This window comes from Camelina sativa, chromosome 4 (genome assembly GCF_030686135.1).
Source record: "Camelina sativa cultivar CO46 ecotype springtype chromosome 4, ASM3068613v1".
Lineage (NCBI taxonomy): Eukaryota > Viridiplantae > Streptophyta > Magnoliopsida > Brassicales > Brassicaceae > Camelina > Camelina sativa.
This window is the reverse complement of record NC_141883.1, coordinates 6,560,717-6,582,516: the sequence shown is the minus strand read 5'-3', so window position 1 is coordinate 6,582,516 and position 21,800 is coordinate 6,560,717. Positions and strand designations below refer to the sequence as shown.

At 36.0% G+C, this 21,800-nt stretch overlaps 1 protein-coding gene, 1 long non-coding RNA gene and 1 pseudogene across 2 annotated transcripts; 2 read left to right on the top strand and 1 right to left on the bottom strand.

The window, feature by feature from the left end:
- Nucleotides 1-1,593: 1,593 nt before the first annotated feature.
- LOC104780002 (altered inheritance of mitochondria protein 32-like) lies at nucleotides 1,594-4,235 on the top strand. The gene is made up of 5 exons (XM_019244562.2): nucleotides 1,594-2,163; nucleotides 2,267-2,340; nucleotides 2,652-2,957; nucleotides 3,055-3,138; nucleotides 3,631-4,235. The coding sequence occupies exons 1-5, from the start codon at nucleotides 1,921-1,923 to the stop codon at nucleotides 3,941-3,943; spliced, it is 1,020 nt and encodes a 339-aa protein (XP_019100107.1). The 5' UTR covers nucleotides 1,594-1,920; the 3' UTR covers nucleotides 3,944-4,235.
- Nucleotides 4,236-5,272: 1,037 nt separating this feature from the next.
- On the bottom strand, nucleotides 5,273-7,281 carry LOC104783627 (protein FAR1-RELATED SEQUENCE 5-like; annotated as a pseudogene).
- A 10,454-nt stretch (nucleotides 7,282-17,735) lies between these two features.
- On the top strand, nucleotides 17,736-20,286 carry LOC147945503 (uncharacterized). The gene is made up of 3 exons (XR_015596596.1): nucleotides 17,736-18,396; nucleotides 18,498-18,583; nucleotides 19,940-20,286. It is a non-coding gene; the product is annotated as an uncharacterized LOC147945503 (long non-coding RNA).
- The last annotated feature ends 1,514 nt before the right edge of the window (nucleotides 20,287-21,800 follow it).

Genomic DNA, 21,800 nt, shown 5'->3' with positions numbered 1-21,800 from the left:
ATATTCAAATTTTCTTTATTTTATATTTTTGACAGAAACTTTTAACAGTTGTGTCTCTCTAAAAAGTTGCGTCTGTTGAATATAGAGTTGTGTCTTTTACAAACAGTTGTGTCTATTCAAATGTTCACATCTTTAGAAATCTATATATAAATAACTTCTTATCATTGTATTCAAATTTTCTTTATATTTGTATTAGTTAAAAGAGAATTTGTTAGAAATGATGTTTCATCACTGTGAAAAAATTATTGCAGTTTGATATATTTTGGGGAAAACGTCATATTTCTCCATGAGAACTATCATATCGTATCAGATAAAGCTCAATCTATGACCACTTCCCAGATGTCTCCCGATAAATATTTCTCAATCTATATCTCCATGAATAAATAGTTTTCATCCCATATCTTTCTCAAACAATAGTTCTCATCTAATTACCTATATCTATTAGTTTCGGTTGGTTTATTGTTTGTTTAACCAACTTACAGAGATAATTAACCGGATTCAACCTAATCACCTAATTTCAACCCGGTTCACATCTTCATAAATTATTAATTTAATTTGGTTTGGTTTGTAACCAATTAATATATGGTTTGGCCACGGTGAGGGGTTAGGATCGATGCGGATCCATAGGAGCGGCTAGCGGGGAGCTAGTGGGGTCCACGGGACGGGCTGTCACATTATGTCATATTAAGAATGGTCCTCAATTAATATTTTTAATATTTGTAATTTATTATATAATTATTTAAAAAAATTATAATGTCTTATATACAATGTATTCATAATTTTATCATTTAAAAAAAAAAGAAAAAGAAAGAAATTTAAAAATATAATCATTTACATATCATATTTGACAACAAGAGAACAAGTTGTAATAGTTCATAAAATATACAAAAATATGATTTTAAGGTTAAGAAGAGAAGAAATGACTGTAGATTGCATTTATTCATTTTTCCAGAAATTAAAAAATATTTACGAAAAGTTACTACGAAAAGACACATATAAAAGGTTACATTGAAAAGATGCGAACGAAAAGTTACGTATAAAAGCGAACGAAATAACACGACTGCAATGTAATCTCATGGCAGTTAATCGTAAAAATTTGTTTAATTTGATGTGTGTATTGTGTAGCATTGATAATTATTTATTTAATCATATGTGAAGGTAAGATTATTTTTTAAAGTATATTTTTCAAATAAAATATAAAGATTTTTCAAAAAATTGTATGTTATTGAAATTTTTATTAAATAGTTTAAGAATCTAATAAATAAATTTAATTAAAGAATTTTTATAATAATTATTTTACTAAAACTCCATACCTAGTTTTCCTAAAAGGAATCTATAAAAACAGAAGCAATCTTAAAAGAAATGGTAAACTAGAGATGTAAAGTTTTATAACTATTAATCTCTAATTGTTAAATAAAAATAATCTATTTAGTCAGACTGGCTTGCAAAAAAATGAATTTAATTACGTGTGGTGTTTCCTAATTGATAATTTTATTAGTAGTTTTTACGTATAACACTTCAAAACAATCAAAGATTCAAAGAGCATCTCACTTAATTATAGTTAACGTCTGTGACCGTATCAGTTTGACGGACGAGGAGAGACTGGTAGGTGATTAGCCCACGTAAGTCGAACCTCTTTTGTCAGCCGTGGTTGGTAGAAGGATTGAGTCACCGACCTGTCACTTTAACATCAGGCCCAATTGGCGTGGAGTTGCGAGAGACGGTTGGTTTCAGATTTAATGAATTAAAACATAAAAATTTCCAAAATTTCCAGAAAATTATTTAAATGATAACGAAATTAACATCTTCATTTCGATCGATTCGCTTCTTCAACTCTCTCTCTCTTTCTTCTTCTTCTTCTTCTTCTTCTAAAACTGCTTCTGCGAAACCCTAGATTTTGGTGTGTGGAAGAAGACTTCAATGGCGGAAGTAGGAGAGGAGAACGTTATCAACGCTGTGCCGGTTTCGGAAGATGAGGTGTATGGATTTAAACGGCAAGAGATGTACACTGATACGCTCGCCGGTACCGTTGGGCCGTACGGTCGCCATGTTTTCCTTTGTTACAAGAGTCACGAGACTTGGATTCCTCGTGTTGAAACTGAAGGTCTTCCTCAGCGCTTCGCTAAGTCGTTTAAGGATCGTAAAGCTGATTTCGGAGTTGAGGTAAACTAACACAACACAAGCGTTTATTTGAGATTTTGATTTCTGGTGTGAAGAGTCTTGTTTAGTTTGTGAATGTTTTTTTTTGTTGTTATTGTTGTTGTAGACGAAGTTGACGGTGTGTGGTGGTGGTGAATCGGATGGAGATGTGTTGATTTTCCCGGAGATGGTTAGATACAAGTAAGTTCATCGGCGATCCGATTTTCTCAGCCTGCTTTTGTTTTTGAATAGGACTTGGCTTTCTGGTTTTGAATTCTTGCTTAGTAGTTCGATTTCTAGGGATTTAAAACCTGTAAGATACTCAGATTTTGTTATCTTTAAGTTGTGGAGATGATGCTGTTTAAACTCGAGATTTGGATCGGAAAATCCAATTTCTGATCATTCGGTTGATAGATGCTTATCTGTTATCATTGTTTGCATTGTTTTGGATCCTTTAGCCATCTTGTTACTTATCCTTGTACATGTTTCTCTTCTTGTTGTTATTGTTAAAGGGCGCTTCAGGATACAGATGTGGATGGTTTTGTGGAAGATGTGCTTGTTAAAGGGAAACCATGGACCTCTGGGATTCAGGAAGAGTTAACTGGTTCCTTTGTGTTTGTGTGTGCTCATGGTAGCCGGGATAAGAGATGTGGAGTGTGTGGACCAGCTCTTATGGAGAAGTTCAAGGAGGAGATAGGTTCACGTGGACTTTCAGAAAATATCTTCGTGTTGCCATGTTCTCATATTGGTGGGCACAAGTATGCTGGAAATTTGATTGTCTTCAGCCCTGATTCAGCTGGAAATATGTCTGGCCATTGGTAAGAAAATGTCAAACTCAACATGCTTGTATAATTCAGAAAAGAAATTGAACTGTAATCTTTTATGCATCAGAAAATGATATATGCTATAATGCAGGTATGGCTATGTGACTCCTGATGATGTGCCTGCAATGCTTGATCAGCATATCGTGAAAGGAGAAATCATTCAAAACCTTTCCAGGTATGCTTTCCAACTTCTGGTTTCTAGTTAGTTGTAGATATGTCGCTGTTAAAACTTTTCTTCTTGTCCAGTATAAGTTTTATACCAACACCAATGCGTCTAGTGAATCTTGCACTAGATGTATAACCTCGTGTTGGAACTTGGAACCACAACTGTTTTCCAACATACAAAAACTGTTGTTTGCTAATGGATGTTACAAGTCCGAATTATGTCTTAACTAGTATGACTGTATGATACTAAAGCATAAGAGCTAGAACAGTTAACAAGTTTCTGCATAGAGACCTGTAATGTGTACTCTGGTTGAGGTTGTTATCTTCCGAACTAAGAAGCTCATAAACCTGCATTCAGTCACTTTATCTAAAAATATTGTTTTGTTTTATGAAAAACATTGCCAAGGGACCTTAAAGGTTCCTACCTTTTTCTGATTTCTCAAAAGCCTAGGTTCGTTCAAAACTATGTTTCTTTGTTTAACCCTGATAATTTCCGTTTCAGGGGAGGAATGAGACTCAGAACTGAGGGTGAGGAAGCTGCAAAAGAGGATGAACTTAAAATCCCGAACGGAAACGACAAAGTTGAACCACGCGAACCTGTGGTGCAGAAGGGATTCTCAGGAGGTTGTTGCCAAGGTGCAAACGGAGTTTCGTGTTGCCAAGACCAAGCTCCAGAGCCAGAGAAGAAAGAAGGATGCATGAAGCTAAACTGGTTGAGATCAATGGGGAAAGAAGAGGTTCTCTTGGGAGCAGCAGCAGTATCAGCTGTCGCAACCATAGCCGTGGCTTACAGCATTTACAGAAGGTCAGGTTAAGAACCTACACAACCTGCACCACCCTCCTGGCCTCCTCTTTTGACCTATACAAGAAAAGTTTTTTTTTGGTAGCCATATTATAATATAGCAGTAAAGGAAGAAAAGTAAACATGGAGAGGTAATAATAATATTCGGAACTATGTAACAATCATTTGGTTTCGGTATGGCAAATACAGGAATGGGATGTAATCCATCTTTGACTCGGTTTAGTTTGGTTATCTTGTTATATTGACATGGATATACAATTATACATCAATATTATCATGCGGCCTAAGTACAGGCAATGACAAAAGTCACAGTTATGAGTTAAGGCAGTCCAGATTACATTTCGTTTAAGTTATAGTTTTATAGAAATATTTAAAGCCGTTTTGACTTTGGTTCGAATGATACAATATTGGTTTAGTTTGAATGATACAATTATGGTTTAGTTTTAGTTCGGTTTTGATGATATTTAAATCTAGATCAGAAAAGCTATTGAAAAACAGAGAATATAAAAACATCCATGTGTAATTTATATCATAATCGACAAAGAGAAATGATTACTGATTATAGACTAACTAGGAACGGATCTGCCATACAGCGCGAAAAATATTTATCGATATAATATAGTTTATAGTAAAAATAGTAATATACGTCGAATAATGTAAAAGATTATATTTGTAAAAAAATACATTTATAAATTATAATGTATGCTTTGAACGACCAATTTGTAAGCGATTATATTACTAAAAATATTAGAACAATACTTGGGTTCACACCCCTAGGAGTGAACCCCTCTGTTCACCCCTCTAATATTAATTAATAAAAACATGCCATCTAAGACTAAATTTAAACCATATATTGAATTAAAAAAATAAAACAAAAGCTGTATTATTTTGTTTGACGTCGTTAACGTCGTTGACGTCTCTCATCTTTTACATTTTTTTTTTCTCGGTCCCCTGTCTTTTAGTTTTTACAAATATTTAAATGAAGATTTTGTATTTACAAGTATTGTTCATTAAATCATTATGAACACAGATTTTGGACGTTACTCATCTCTACGATCCAACAATTTTTTTTTTCTTATCAGTATAAACATGTACGCCTAAGCCAAAAAAAAAGCGCATTTGAAAGAAAATAATAAAAAGAAGATCATTCTAGAATAAAATAATACTAATGTACTTTTGCAAAAATGTGATTTCATAAAGGAAAAATGAAAAGTGATATAGCTTTATATGATTTTGGGAAAAAAGAAGTGGTATAGCATAGCATTAAGATGGACCACCATAACTCTTGTCATATTCCTACAAAATATAAGACTTCAAATTAATAATAAAAATGACAAATAATTTAAGAACATAGAAATAGTAAAAATGAATTGTTTACCTTGAACACTTGTGAGATAAATGACTCATGATGTAAGGTCGGACTAGTGGTAGTAACAGATAATTGAGTATCTGGAGTAAGAGTAGTGTCCTATAGCATTTATCATTTTATTAAATGTTAATATACATATATATATATATATTTATATTTATATTAATAAGTGAATATATATGTAATTATATTAATAAGTGAATATATATATATATATATTTATATTAAAAAGAAAAAATATATATCAAATACCTGAAATGATAACTTTTTTTTTGCTGTATCATTACTTGATGATTTTGATGTACGTCGATTTTTTACTTCAAGAACATTCAAGTATCGACCATGGGGACCAACTTTTTGGTTCTTTGGTCGTCCAACAGAAGCTTTTCTTTTTATTCCACGTGCATTTGGAACTTCCTTGTCTTCTACTTCTTCTTCTTCTTCCACAAGTCCAACATCTGAGCTTTGGGGCATCCATGCATTAGCTTTCACAAGTTCTTTTTTCTTTTCCTCCAATTTTCTAAGGAATTGAATGGCATCTTCATTTGCGCACAACGTCAACTCTATATGATCAGCAGCAACAGATGCAATTTCACGGAAAGTACGACATATATGGCTGTATCGCCTTCCAATCGATTGCTTCTCTGTTTCATTAAGTGTCTTCGGATGATAATAAGATATTCTTCGTGTTTTTGCCTCTTTGCTCCATCGAGTTAGAATGTATGTAGATGGAATTCTTCTAACATTTTTCTTGTCCAGCACTTTCAATGCATGACGACATAAGATCCCAGCAAAAGAAAACTTCATGCAACCACAATGTATTGTTTGGCTTATAGCATCATAATTAACCAAATGCTCTCGTGCCACACCACGATAAGATACTTTGTATTCATACACCATCTCAGACTTACTAACTTTTGTAGCAACATAATCACCGATAACTATATATTGCCTCTGGAGCAAGCTAAAAACTTCAGGCGTATACACTTCCTGTGCATGTTGCAACATTTTCTACATTAGCACATAATATCGGCGAGGTATACATCATATTGAAGTCAGCAATCAATTCCTTGTATCTTCGATCCTCCAACACTCTCTCATAGTGTCCAAAGAAGCACAACAAGTTATAACTACGCTTCAAATATTTTTTCAATATATTATTCATACTTTCACTACGTTGTGTGCTCACCATATCTGCTGTAAAATTATGACGTCCATATACCATTGCCCATTTTTCTTTGAGCTCAAACAAATTCTTCAACCATTTATCCTCCGTCAATTTATGCTTCTCGAGCATATCACTCCATGCCAATAACCAATCTTGTTCTTCCTCATGGTCATATACACACTTACTAAAGTCCATGGCAAATTGTTCTGCTCCATGAAATACATGACTCAACTTCTTTGCAGCATTCTGATAAATATGCCAAACACATAACCTATGTTTTGTTTCAGGAAATACCTTCACTATTGCATTCGCCATTGCTGCACATTGATCAGTCAGAATTGTTTTTGGTTGTTTTCCAGACATTGCTCCAAGAAAAGTCTCGAAAAGCCACTTATATGACTCAATAGTTTCATCATATAAAAGAGCAGCACCAAACACTACAGTTTGCTTGTGATGATTAACTCCGACAAATGGAGCAAAGGGTCTATCATACTCGTTAGTCTTATAAGTTGTGTCGAAGCAAACAACATCTCCTAAAAGATTGTAATCACTTATAGACCGATCATATGCCCAAAAGATATTAGTGATCATATCATCTTCATCAAGCTGCATTGAATAAAAGAATGATGAATTACTCCCTTTTTTTTTTCTGAAAGTATTCCAAAACTGCTCTAGCATCTCCCTTTTCCATTTTTGCCATTCGCTTTCGGTATATGTAACTTTGATAGTCTTTCGCCAAAAACCCCAGATTTTCTCGTCCCCCAACTTCTCTACTCATCATTTCAACATTTGCTTTTGCTGAAATTCCTGACATCTCAGCATCATCAGCATGTTGTTTTTGAGAGATAGATAATGCACGATTGCCCCTTAACAAATGCTTCATAGGTGTCATCACTAAATCATGGTTATGGTTCTGCTCAAAAGACACAATCTTATATCTTTCGTTCTTCTGTAGGTAGCACGTCATATGAGCATTACAACCACAACGTGTGATTGGTTGTGAATAAGATTTTTCGTCATTAGTTTCTTTCCTATACCCCTCCTTTGAGCAAACATAACGAAGCCTTACTACCTTCTCTTTTTTTATCGTCCTTTGTTGTTTCCTTACGTCAAAACCATGACTGCCTCCATACTTTTGGTAAGTTGTATGAGCAGTCTCATCAGAGCTAAACTCCATGCCAATACATAGTTCATCTTTCAGCTCACTTTCTATGTTTGCTTCTAGAATAACAACCTCTTCAGTTTGGACATAATTCTCATTGTTGGCTATGTTATCTTCTTTTTCTACAGATTCACTAACTGAAACGGTGTCTACACTTATTGAATCATAATCTTCCTTGGGGGAAAAATCTTCACTTATATAACTATTCTCCATTGCAATTAATCTGCATTAACCATTTAATATTACTATATATGTACTATTATTTGAAAAACCACTTTGTAAAATTTCTTATTAAGGGTAAAAAAACTGTAAATTAAATTGTAAACTAAGAAAATCTTAAATATGTATAAACAAATTATTTTATGCATATGTTGTGATCTTATTAACAAATTATTTTAAATTATCATATAATACATATGATTAATAAATATGTATTTTATGCATATGTTGTGATTTGATTTTTTTTAAAACAAATATATGTTACTCAATCTATTAAAATTTTTGATTAAATGTTACATATGGGCGGATTGGTAAAATTAAAATTTTGAGGGTTGATAAATAATTATGTTTTATTTCCTCACAGTTTATTTTATAAATTTACAAACAAAAACTGTCTCAAAAAAAAACTATAACATTTAATAAATTTTTTAATTTATAGAAAAAAAAATTCATCTTTTGATGCACCATATATCTCGAACATATATCTCCTAGTAAATATACTTAGAAAAAAAAATCTTTTAATTGATGTTTACGTCTTACCTTGCGGAATTAGTACGTCTTTGTTAACATCCACCAAATCCAGACTTCAATATATCCGGATCAACACACAACAGAGAAAAAGATGACCTGAAAAACATAATCCATAAATATTTTAATATAGAAACTCACACATATGTATCGATTACAATACCTCTATTTTTCACCACTAATTTTTAAAAATATATTAGTTTAATAATGATAAGAGAATCTGAAACTACTTCATATTGGCACCGAAAACAAAAAAGAGAATCTGCGTAACTTCACCTGACAAGTTGATGTTTGTATAACACTGAAGTCTTCCTTCTTCTAGATGTCTAAATTGATATTATCTCTGTCTTCCTCTGTAAATTTGTGAAAAACTTCTGATTAGCGTTTGTTACGAAGAACCCAATAAAGAATAAAAAGAGAAAGTATCCAAAGTTTAACCAAAAAAAAAAAAGTATTGATGAAGTAGACCTACCGATTAAAGATGAACAAAAACCCTAATCAGTAATAATAGCCTAAAACTATTGTATAATATATATATAAGACAGGGGGCCGAGAAAAAAAAATGTAAAAGATGGGAGACGTCAACGACGTTAACGACGTCAAAACAGCTTTTGTTTTATTTTTTTAATTCAATATATGGTTTAAATTTAGTCTTAGGTGGCATGTTTTTATTGGTTAACATTAGAGGGGGTGAACAAAGGGGTTCACCTCTAGGGGTGAACCGAAGTATTGTTCAAAATATTAATATTAATCTGCTCTACCATATGACTGTGAGTTTGACTAATTAACACATGTATGCTTTAAAAAAATGTATAAAGTATTTTTGCAAGCATGGATACAAAATGTTTAAAGTATTTTTGCAAGCATGTATGTTGGGTTTAACACTGCATGCTTGAAAAAATGCTTAAAACAATTTTTTTTGTATAAATTATTATTTTTTTCTTTGCTTGTAGCCATGAAAATGTCCACACCTTAATATTTGAGAAGGTAGGATTTAATATTTAAAACATAGGATTCATAATTTAGTTATTTTGTATATAAAAAAGAGAAAATAATAGAAATAATTTTATAAAGATATTTTTTTTCAAAAATACTCTTTTCTTTGGTCATTTTCATTTTTGTCATTTTTTACAAAATTACTATACGTTTAATTAATCTTTTTTTTATTCCCAGATTTACGTCTCTCACCAAAACCCTTCGGCAAACTTCACTGTCAGCCATGGATATATCTTACGGGAATCGGGAGACAAGACTACGTAATGCCGTTGATGGTCTTGTTGCAGTTTGTGGTTCAGAAGTTGTTCTATTCTCATACGGTGAAGATGGTATGAAATCTTTCTTTCATGGGCATCCGAGGTACTTGTTTTTAAGTTCATGAATTTTTTTTTTGGTTTTTTCTTTTTTTTTAGGAGCATTATTAATTATTATCTAAATTCTGGGTAGTGTCCAAAATGTTTTACATAGGTTATATGCTCGTGAGCCTAATCCTCCAGATCTTGTTATCATAAAAGCAATGCAAATGATCGACGTGAATTCACTGATTGTAGATCAGCTCCTTACAAACCATTTTCGCTCAGAAGGATGTGAATCTGCCGCCCTGTTTGATATTCTCTCTCTTGTAGGGCATCATACTTAATATAACTTAATAATTTATGTAATGGGATTTGATCTGATTTAAGGTGTAATTTATGTAATGGGACTTGATCTGATTTAAGGTTTTATGTATTTTATTTAAGTATACATCTGATCTCTTTTTTATAATATCTCTCTCTATTGTTTGATTAATCTTTATTTATCTCCGAAAAGTAAATAATTTATATTTGAAAGTAGGATCAATCCTCACAAATTTATGTCTGGTTAGTTATGAAATTTAAAAATGTGGTAGTTCAAAAAATAATCATTCTGATTGGTTACCTAACCTAGACGCCGATCACAATCTTAATTGTTGATAAACAAAACTGATGGCTCTATTAAGATTATGATATGATATCAATGACCTTAAGAGAAACATTGATGATACTCTTAAGAACCAAAATGAAGACGGTTCAAGATATCAAATTTGTTGCGTTGGATAATGTTAACAAAAAGTGTGACTTTGGATCATGTAAGAAGTACATTGTGGATGCTCATAGCACCAAAAATAAATATTTCATAGTTTTTAAATTCTATAACTCGTAATCTATGATAAAGGATGGTAAACCGGTTTCTCACAATTGAGAGATGAAGAAAAGGGAAAAAATGTTGAGGAGAATTTAATATTTGAAAAAAAAACTTATTTTTAGTTTTAGATCTATGTGTTTAAAGTTCCAAATTGCGTAGATTATGTACATTAACATAAATACCAAACATAAAATCATATTATAAATAGATTACAATCATGATTAATCTATACTAAAATCTCTATATACATTTTTGGAGACATTTAGCAAATAAATTATGGAGTTGAAACTTATTTATAATCATGCCATTGACATTAAATATTTTTCAATTTATAATTTACTATTTATTAAATTATGATAAGGTTTTCGATTTTTGTAAACAATTATTCCCCCATAATCATAACTTTCCAAAACAAATTGGAACTAGTATTATTTACATTAAATACTAATTTGATAATTAATAAAATAAATATATTAATTACTATTACAAATCTTATATTAAACACAATTTTCCATAAAATTCGGATCCTAATTTACTTACTCTATAGTGTTGGAAACAAATTGATTACATAACTATTATACTTTCAAAAAAAGAAATATTCTCACCGTAGTAATTACGTCTTACATAACTATTGAAAGAGATTAAATTTGTTTTGGAAACATAATAATTAACGTAGCTATTTTCTAAGAAAATATTTCAAATTTTTTGAATTCTTCTTACATGGTTACCTAACATATGACATTCAATTATATTTTTTCAAATATTAAATGAGTTACATTCTCTAATATTAATATAAAACAACTAAATTCACACAAAAAATAATTGTGAATTTTCAGAAGGATGATTTTGGATTAAAACAATTTTCTAAATTTGTTAAGATCTTAATTTTAAAAAAAAAACAATAACAGCCAACATCTGTGCAATTTTAATTTAAATCTTTGATTTGGTTTTCTATTTATGGATCAATAATATTTGTTTGAAATCGAACATTTATGGTGATTAATCAAAATCTGGGAATTGTGGTAACTAGCTAAATTTATGAAGATAACAAAATCAAAAATTTTAGAATATGTTCAATAGAATAATTGTTAATTGATAAAAAAATATATTATTTGTTTACACAAATATTTTTTAAAATTTTTAGAAAATATTAGTTTTAATATTTTTTAGTTAAACCTAACAACATACTCTAAACCTCTCCTCCCCTATATATACCGATCAAGTCCCCAACAAACTCTAAATTTCATCATCATAAACCAACCCATTGATTTTTCTTCCATTCCATAACAAAATAAAAATAATTATGCAAAAACGTAAAGGTCTTGGCCGCGCATCAGTGTAATAATTCAGTGTTCACCTTTATATTGCCTCTTAAACTCATTGCCATACCTGTTTTTTTACATATTTTGGACGTTTGTTAACTTTTCTATTCTATTGGTATATAAAGATTTTTTTGTTGTTGTGTATAAACTATATAGGGATGTGATACATGGGTTTCATTACGTTTTCTATAAATAACAACATTTAATTTTAATTTGGTTTGAGTTTGAAGTGTGAAAAAATAAAATATTTTAATTTGATACTGAACTGTTGGTCCGACCCGCCGGTTCAAACATCGGTTCACTGGTTTTTAACGGGTTTTTCCGATTTTTTTGTGGGTTTTTATTTGTCCGATTTTTAGAGGTTAGCCGGACCGGAATGTCTACCGGGTCGCGGTTGGACCGGTCCAGGATTGCCAATAATAAAACTGAATATATATATATAAAAACAAATAAATATAACTTAAAATTTTTATATATTTTAGTTGAATAAATATAGTCCCGCGGTGTACGACGGGTTAATATGTAACATCCGCGAACCGAAATCCCAGTTTGGGATGTGCATCGATCGATGTAAGGGTGATGTCGATCGATGCAAAGTTGGTTTTGCGAACCGAGTTCAAGTTAAACGCTGTGTTTTGGGTAAAAAAAACCCTGAAGTCGAATTTAAAAGAGAGTTTTGTCGTCATTAGGGAAGCTTAGCCGCTTTTGAGAGAAAAGAAGTCCCTCACTGTTCTTGAGGTTTTTGGTGAGATTTTGGGAGTTGTAGGCTGTTCCTGTAGAGATCTGTAGTTGAGATCGTTGTAGAAGCTTCCTAGGAGTGTAGATCTCCTTGTTTGAGGTTCATAATCTTCTTAGGAAAGGTGAGTGCATGACCATGACTTATCTAAGCTTGATATTTCTCTGATTTGCTTGTTTATGTGTTTATTTGGCTTGTTAGAACGTTGTTGAGTCGCAAGAGGCTTTGAGAAGCTTCTTTGTGGCATTGGTTATGTGCTCTTGGTGATTTAGTGATGGAGTTCCGACAAAAATCTTTGGGAAAAACGATGCTCGGCATGTACATCGGTCGATGCACTTTGTGTGTTGGTCGATGCAATGCATGGACGACGCGGTTTGACCTAGGAGCATCGGTCGATGCCATGTGGAGGCGTCGGTCGATGCAACTAGGGATTTCGTGCAATTTCGAGCATGCGTCGGTCGATGCAGTGTTAGTGTCGGTCGATGCAGGTGAACCTTGTATCGGTGGATGCAAGCTTGTGTCGATCGATGCAACCCCAGTTGGTGTCGGTCGATGCAGTGTCCTGGTTTGTTGTTTGGTTATTGTATGTTGTTTGATAGGTAAAAGTATCTCAATTGCTTGTGTGTATAGCCCAGTAGATGGGAGGATTGCCTCACTGAGTGTTTATAAAATACTCACGCGTCTCATATGTGTTGTGGTGCAGGTAAAGGTAAAGTGTGATCGTGGAATCAAGGCGATGAAGAGGAGGATGTTCTAGTGGCTCATTGATGTGTTGTCTGGCTTCTGTTAGGTTGCTAGAGTTGAGTCAGTAGAGCATTGCTTGGTTGCTGATGTTATGTTTTATAACTTGGTTGAATTATTATGGATATGGGTTATTTAATTATTTGTTATTGATTATTGGCTTAGTGGTATCTGATGGTTACTTTCTGCTGTTTGGTTGGTTGTGGTTAGGTGGCTAGTGGGTATGAGACCAATAGCTAATTAATTAATTAAAGATTATTATTATTATTATTATTATTAAAAAAATGGGTCGGGTCGTTTCAATTTTGTATCAGAGCCCTTACGGTTCTAGATTGGGGTTCACTAGATTTCTGAGAGAGACTCATGCGAGCATGTTTTCTATTCATTCAAGAGCGACTAAGATGTACCGTGACCTCAGAAGGTACTATCACTAGGTCGGGATGAAGAAGGATGTAGCTAGTGGTCGTGAGGTACGATGTTTGCAAGCTAGTGAAGGCTGAGCATCAGGTTCCAGGCGGGTTGCTGAAGAGCCTTCCCGTTCCAGAGTGGAAGTGAGACATGATTACGATGGACTTCGTTGTAGGATTGCCAGTGTCCCGGGCGTTTGATGCTATTTGGGTCATTGTGGACCGGTTGACTAAGTCATCACATTTTCTGGCCATTAAGAAGACTGATGGAGCAGCGATCTTGGCTAAGATGTATGTGAATGAGATAGTATTGCATGGTGTGCCAGCGAGTATTATGTCTGATAGGGATTCCAAGTTCATTTCGGTGTTATGGAGGGCATTTCAGGCGGAGATGGGCACTAAAGTGTATATGAGTACAACTTATTATCTCAAGACCAATGGGCAGTCAGAGAGGACGATCCAGACGTTGGAGAATTTGCTGAGGATGTGTGTGTTGGATTGGAGTGGCCATTGGACAGATCACCTGAGCTTGGCAAAGTTTGCTTACAACAACAGCTACCAGACGAGTATTGGGATGACTCCTAATGAGGCGTTGTATGGGAGGTCATGTCGTACACCGTTATGCTGGACTCAGGTGGGAAGAGGAGCATGTACGGGGCAAGTTTTGTTTAGGAGACATTGGAGAAGATTCGGGTTCTAAAGTTGTACATGAAAGAAGCTCAGGATCGGCAGAGGTGTTATACCGATAAGAGGAGGAGAGATCTTGAGTTTCAGGTAGGAGACAGAGTGTAATTCAAGATGGCCAAGTTGCATGGTCCGAACAGGTTATTGACAGAGACTAAGTTGAGTCTGAGATATATGGGTTCGTTCAGAGTGATTGAGTGGGTGAGACCGGTTGCATATAGGCTGGAGTTGCCTGAAGTTATGCGTGCATTCCACAAGGTTTTCCATGTGTCTATGTTGCGGAAGTATCTCCGCGAGTATGATCAGTTGTTGGTTAAGATTCCTGAGGATCTTCATCCTAACATTACCTTGGAAGCGAGACCAGTGAGGGTTCTCGAGAGGAGGATCAAGGAATTTCGGAAGAAGAAGATTCTTTTGATGAGAGTCCTTTGCTACTATGATGGTATTGAGGAGCAGACTTTGGAGCCAGAGGTGAGGATGAAGGAAAGTTCAAGAAGTGGTTTGAGAAGTAGGTCGCGACTTGAACTTGTTTAGCCTGGTCCCAACTGTAGTCCGTGGCTAGAGCAGAAATAGAGTATTCCAGCCCATCTCTCATGTTACTTGGTCGCTTAGGGATGGTTGATAGTGCGACTAAGTAACAAGATGAGGAGGTGTTCGTGATACGAAATTCCGCTAGACAGTGGTTAAAGAGGATAAATTTCCTGAAATACAAGTTTCTAAAAGAGGAAAGTTTCCAAAAGTGGAAAGTTCTAAAAAAATGGTAAGTTTTATGTGAGTTAGAATTTGCCCATTTTTAGGGGTTGTGTGCCGTGTGTGGCGGTCTTTTGAGACATTGTGTGGCTTTTGTGGCGGGCTGTTTAGCCATTGTGTGGCTTTTGTGGCAGGCTGTTTAGTCATTGTGTGGCCTTTGTGGCAGGCTGTTTAGAGAATGTTGCATATTTAGGCCGTCCTTTCGGATGTGTGGTATTCGTGACGGTCTTTCGGGACATGTGACATGTTTAGGCAATCCTTCTGGATGTGTGTTCTTTGTGACGGTCCTTCGGCATGTGTGGTCTTTGTGACGGTCCTTCGGGATGAGTGGTGTTTGTGACGGTCCTTCAAGACGAGTGCTCTTCGTGATGTCCCTTTGGGACAAGTAGTATTTGTGAAGGTCTTGTTTAGGACATTGTTTGGCCTTGGTGGCGATCCTGTTTAAGACATTTGTTTGGCCTTTGTAGTAGTCCTGATTAGGACATTTGTTGGCCTTTGTGGTGGCCCTTGTGGCATTTGGATGATCCTTATGTGGATATGGGGTATTCCAGTGAGGGGATATGTGGTTGGTAGGACATTGGGTTGTTTTACGCAAACAACGGGAAGGAAACCTGGTTAGGGATAGGACTGAGACGTGTTCAGAATTGTTTGCTCTAAAGACAGTTGGTCTTGAATGACTCTTGGGGGACTTTAGTTCTCCTAGTACCACCATATTCTGAGACTTTGTGGCTTGCGAGTACGGTTGGTATATCGACTTCGGATGAAGATCTGGGGGCGCGCTGCAGGGTGGCAACCCGAGAGACAAATATTGGACTTCCTTATATATTATGGCATGCAGGTTTAGGCCCGATGAGGAGCCAATATTATGACATGCAGGTTTTAGCCTGATGAGGAGCCAATAGAAACTCAAGGTTAATGCGTATGAGTAAAGAAAAGTCTAAAAGTCAAGAGCAAATGATGCCTGGAACGTGAGTTTATTGTCATAGAGGTGATCTTCGTAGATCGTTTGGAGGAGTGCAGGCCGTGGAGACGGTTACACGGGAGTGCTTGGTTGATGGTTGTTCGAGATTCGAGGACAAATCTATATTGGTGGGGGAGAATTGTAACATCCGCGAACTGGAATCCTGATTTGGAATGTGCATCGATCGATGCAAGGGTGGTGTCGATCGATGCAAGGTCGGTTTCACGAACCGAGTTTAAGTTAAACACTGCGGTTTGGATAAGTAAACCCTGAAGTCGAGTTTAAAAGAGAGTTTTATCGTCATTAGGCGAGTTTAACCACTTTTGAGAGAAAAGAAGAGAGAATAAAAGTTCTTCACTGTTCTTGAGGTTTTCGGTGAGATTTTGGGAATTTGAGGTTGTTCCTGTAGAGATCTGTAGCTGAGATCAGTGTAGGAGCTTCCTAGGAGTGTAAATCTCCTTGTTTGAGATTCAGAATCTCCTTGGCAAAGGTGAGCGCATGACCATGGCTTATCTAAGCTTGAGATTTCTCTGATTTGCTTGTTTATGTGTTTATTTGGCTTGTTAGAACGTTGTTGAGTCGCAAAAGGCTTTGGGAAGCTTCTTTATGGCATTGGTTATGTGTTCTTGGTGGGTTAGGGACTGAGTTCCAGCGAGAAGCTTGGAGAAAAAACGATGTTCGACATGTGCATAACGAGGATGGCGCGGTTTGACCTGGGAGCATCTGTCGATGCCATGTGGAGGCGTCGGTCGATGCAACTAGGGATTTCGTGCAATGTCGAGCGTGCGTCGGTCGATGCAGGTGAACCTTGTATCGGTCGATGCAAGCTTGTGTCGGTTGATGCATTGGTTGGTGTCGGTCGATGCAGTGTCCTGGTTTGTTGTTTGGTTATTGTATGTTGTTTGATGGTTAGAGATATCTCAATTGCTTGTGTGTATAGCCCAGTAGATGGGAGGATTGCCTCACTAAGTATTTATAAAATACTCACACATCTCATATGTGTTGTGGTGCATGTAAAGGCAAAGTGTGATCGTGGAATCAAGGTGATGAAGAGGAGGATGTTCTAGTGGTTCATTGATGTGTTGTCTGGCTTTTGTTCGGTTGCTAGAGTTAAATCAGTAGAGCATTGCTAGATCGCTGATGTTATGTTTTATGACTTGATTGAATTATTATAGATATAGGTTATTTAATTATTGGTTATTGATTATTGACTTAATGATATTTGATGGATATTTTCTGCTATTTGGTTGGTTGTGGTTAGGTGGCTAGTGGATATGGGATCACTAGCTAATTAGTTAATTATTATTAATATTAGTATTAAAAAAACGGATCGGGTCATTTCAGAATATCTAGTACATGAGTTAAAAAAAATTTAACATCAAAACCTAAAACTTAGACGTTGTAATTTATAGCATTTTAGTAGTAAATAACTAAATACTAAATACAGATTTTAATGTATCCCAGGTGTGAGGTTCGAGCCTTCATAGGCACAAAAATGAATATTTATTTACTAAACGAGGGATAAATAAGTAATTATAGTAAAGTGTCATCTTCTTCCCTTAAAACGTAATCACCCCCGTCCTCTTCATTTTTTTTTCAGCCAGCGACGCTTCCCTAACGTGATATGGCCGTCAGCGCTTCCAACTCTGAATCTTCCACGCTTCTAAAAGAATAAATCCAGGAAGGAGCTACTTTTTTTTCCATGCAGCTTAACAAACCAAATCTTATTACTTGAGATTTTGTGTCTTTGAGTTGTGGAGATGATGATGTTTAAATTCAATATTTGGATTTGAAAATCCAGTTTCTGATCCATCTGTATTGATAGATGCTTATATGTTACTTTGTTATCATTCATTCTTTGCGTTGTTCTGGATCCTGTAGTCATCTTCTCTTGTACATTTTCTCATTGTTGTTATTACTCAATCGAGATTTGCATCTAAAAATCCAATTTGTGATCATTCTTGTGATGCGTTGTTTTGGATACTGTAGCTATCTTGTTGCTTATCCTTGTACATTTTCTTCAGGACTCAGATGTGGATGCTTTTGTGGAAGATGTGCTTGTGAAAGAAAACATTTGATTCAGGAAGAGTTAACTGGTTCCTTTGTGGAGCGACCAGCTCTTATAGAGAAGTTCAAGGAAGAGGTAGGTTCACGTGGACTTTCACAAAAAAATTTAGTTTTGCCATGTCCTCCTATTGGTGGGCACAAGTATGCTGGAATTTTGATTGTTTTCAGCCTGATTCAGCTGTCTGGCCATTGGTAAGAAAATATCAAACTCAACTTGCTTGTATAATTCAGAAAAGAAATTGAATTGTAATTCTTTATGCATCAGAAACTGATATATGCTATATATTATGCAGGTATGGCTATGTGACTCCTGATGAGATGTGCCTGCAATGCTTGATTAGCATATGGCGAACGGAGAAATCATACAAAACCTTTCAAGGTCTGTTTCAAAACTTCTGCTTTCTAGCTAGTTGTAGATGTTAGGAGCGCAAAAATTGAATTGAGAAAAGATGCGAATTATATTTAAATTAACGAAATCAGAAACGAATTACAACAGCATAATATAAAGCATAAAATAAATCACGATTTATGAATCCCAGGATACAACTGATCACGAACTATTACAGTAGCACACCCGTAATAGAACTCAAGCGAACAGATCTACCTTATACTCTCGAGCCTACTAAACTAAGAACTTACTTGAACTAAGCAAGGGAGAGGGAGAGAGATCTTTAGAGAAAGGAGTGCTTTTTGTTTTTGTGTGTGAGAAATAATGAGAGGTTGTGCCTCTATATATAGTGGAAGGAGGGAGGTCTCAAGAAAATATTCACTGAATATTCTCGGAGTGTTGCCCAAGTTGCTTGGAGTTCACACCAAGTCTTTCCAAAAAAAATAAATGGGTCTAAAGCTTTCCAAAAAACTCAAAAGCCCAGGGCCTACGGCCCGCGTCCACGCCCAGCCCGGCCCGTCTCGCGTCCGTGCTCGGCCCGCCCTGCGTCCGTGCTCGGCCCAGCCCGGTTTGGTTCGGTTCGCGTGTGGGAATCTTCCCTCTTCCATCTACACACTTTTGAAACTAGAAGAGTGTGAAACTATATATATATATATATATATATATGAGTGAAAAATCAGTCATATTTCCGATGTGGGATATTTCCCAAACCATCCCAAGTCGCTTACTTCACACTCTTATTTCTCATTCAAATCAACTCCGTTTTGGACGTATGAGTATACCATATTGTAGTACTCGTTACCAGCTTTCCATTGCACTATCAACCCGACAATTCCGAACAGCCTTGGCCGGAATTCGGCCAGAAAGTCGCCGGAAAATCACTGTCCCAAAACCTGCAATTTTCTGAAACTTCTTTCTGAAAATTCAGTTCCAACAGTAAATATGTCTTTGTTAATACATTTCCTTGGGTCCAGTATTCTAATTGTATACCGAGATCAGTGCTTCTAAGTAAGATGTATAACCTCGTGTTAGATCTTGGAATCAGAACTGTTTTTCAACATATAAAAACTTTTGTTTGCTAGTAGATGTTAGAAGTCTCTATTATGTCTTAACTAGTATGACTATCTGAAACTACAGTGTAATAGCTATAATAGTTGCCAAGTTTCTGCATAGTGACAGCAAAAAGTAACCCTGTAATGTGTACTCTGGTTGAGGTTTTTATTGTTTTATGAAAAACATTGCCAAGGGACCTTAAAGGTTCCTACCTTTTTCCGATTTCTCGAATGCTTAGGTTCATTCAATATAATGTTTATTTCTTTGTTTAACCATGATAATTTCCGTTTCAAGGGAGGGATGAGACTCAAAGCAGAGGGTGAGGAAGCTGCAAAAGAGGATGAGCATAAAATCCCAAACGGTAACGGCATAGTGGAACCACGCGAACCTGTGGAGCATAAGGGTTTCACAGGAGGTTGTTGCCAAGGTGCAAACGGAGTTTCATGTTGCCTAGACCAAGCTCCAGAGCCAGTGAAGAAAGAAGAAGGATGCATGAAGCCTTTGACTTCATGAATGGATATACAATTTCTATACATAATTATGGCAAATACCAGAATGGTAATGTAATAAGATTTTGACTCGGTTTAGTTTGGTTATCTTTGGATATACAGTTTATACATCAATATTATTATCCGGCCTAAGCATTGAAGCAATCACAAAAGTCACAGTTATGAGTCAAAAGACAGTCCAGTTTACTTTTTGTTTATGTTAGTTTTATAGAAACTGGAACCAATTTATTAAAGCCGTTTAGGATACAATTTAGATCAGCAAAGCTATTCAAAAATAGGATGAATAAGAAGATATTATTTCCAGTAAAAAAAGTCTCTTTAAAAAAAGCGCTCAGACACAATAATCGAGACAAACATCTCAAGTCAGTTCTCCGACGCCGGTGAGGCTATAGCTCGCCGGCGTCGGACTATCTTCTCTTATCTCTTGTTCTCTTATAGCGTCCTCTCCGTTCATGAGTATTTTTTAGTGTGCTACCATCCCGACTGCCATTCATTTTCAGTAAACTCAGATCTGGTGGTCGGAGATATTTTTCTCCTCTTTACAATAGAGATCCCACTCCGTCGGTATTCTTGCATGACGAGAACTGTTTCCATATCCCACCGGTTAATTCCAACACCGGTGAGATCTTGCTATGGCACTACTCTTCTCAGACATATTTGCTCTCTTTTGGAGGCCCTACCACTGAATCTTTCCTCCGCGTCGTTCAAAGCCCTAGTCGCTGATGAAGACTCTCTAGATCTAATCAACCCCTTCAGTATCACCACAAGCTCCATCGATATCAGCTCCTTTTCCTCCGCCCACATTCAAAACTTGTTGTTTCTAAGGAAGACCTCCTTGATCTGGTCGCCGACGTGCACTTTCTCGGGCTCATCCCCCGAAGAACTAGGCAACCTTTTATTCACTCTAGCAGCCTTCCGCTCTCAATCTTTGCTGGCGAAGAAGCTTTGGTCTTCGGTAACGTTGGCCAACTTCTCGGGTTTAATCCCCGAAGATCTATGTAACCGACACTGCTTTGTGTTTCTCTACTCCCCCCATTGTAGATCTATTCTCGGTCTTGAACCGAAGACCCTTTGCCCAGTATTGTCAATCTCCATTACTCACCAGATCCTCCCAGCGGTGCTCCGAGACCCGAAGGCGACTGTTCACCCATCTCAACATACTCTCTCAATCGTACCTCTCGCGAACCTTGATCTGTGCTCTTGTTTTGTCTACACCGGAAACTACCCATGTAAAGAAGTCGTTACCGTTAGATCCGTTTTCCTCCCGTTCAAGGAGCGAGTCTCCGATTTCCTCCTTACATAAGAGATCTATCCAACACTCTCCCAATGACGAGTTCACCGGACCTACCTTCATCTCGGTTGAGGTTCTCGTGTTGCGTTCGAGATGTTCCTTTCCTGCCGCCGTGACAAGGCTCACTGGTACAGAGATTCTCTACGGTTTCATAACCGATGTCGTAGCCCTAGTTAAATTTTGGGCCTTGTTCTTTTTTCTCAATTGTGAACGCTGGCCCAATAACAAATGACTCAAGTTTAAAACCAATTATTAGCCCATCTAGTGCGGTTTCATCACGTTCGTCCACTTTGGAGAGACCATTATCACCAATTTCTTCGTCAAGGAGAAGAAACATAAAACAGTCAATGTATCT

Coding starts and splice junctions, on each gene's coding strand:
- LOC104780002 (XM_019244562.2), top strand. CDS start 1,921: ATGGCGGAAGTAGGAGAGGAGAACGTTATCAACGCTGTGCCGGTTTCG. Junction 2,164..2,266: donor AAGCTGATTTCGGAGTTGAG/GTAAACTAACAC, acceptor TTGTTGTTGTAG/ACGAAGTTGACGGTGTGTGG. Junction 2,958..3,054: donor GGAAATATGTCTGGCCATTG/GTAAGAAAATGT, acceptor GCTATAATGCAG/GTATGGCTATGTGACTCCTG.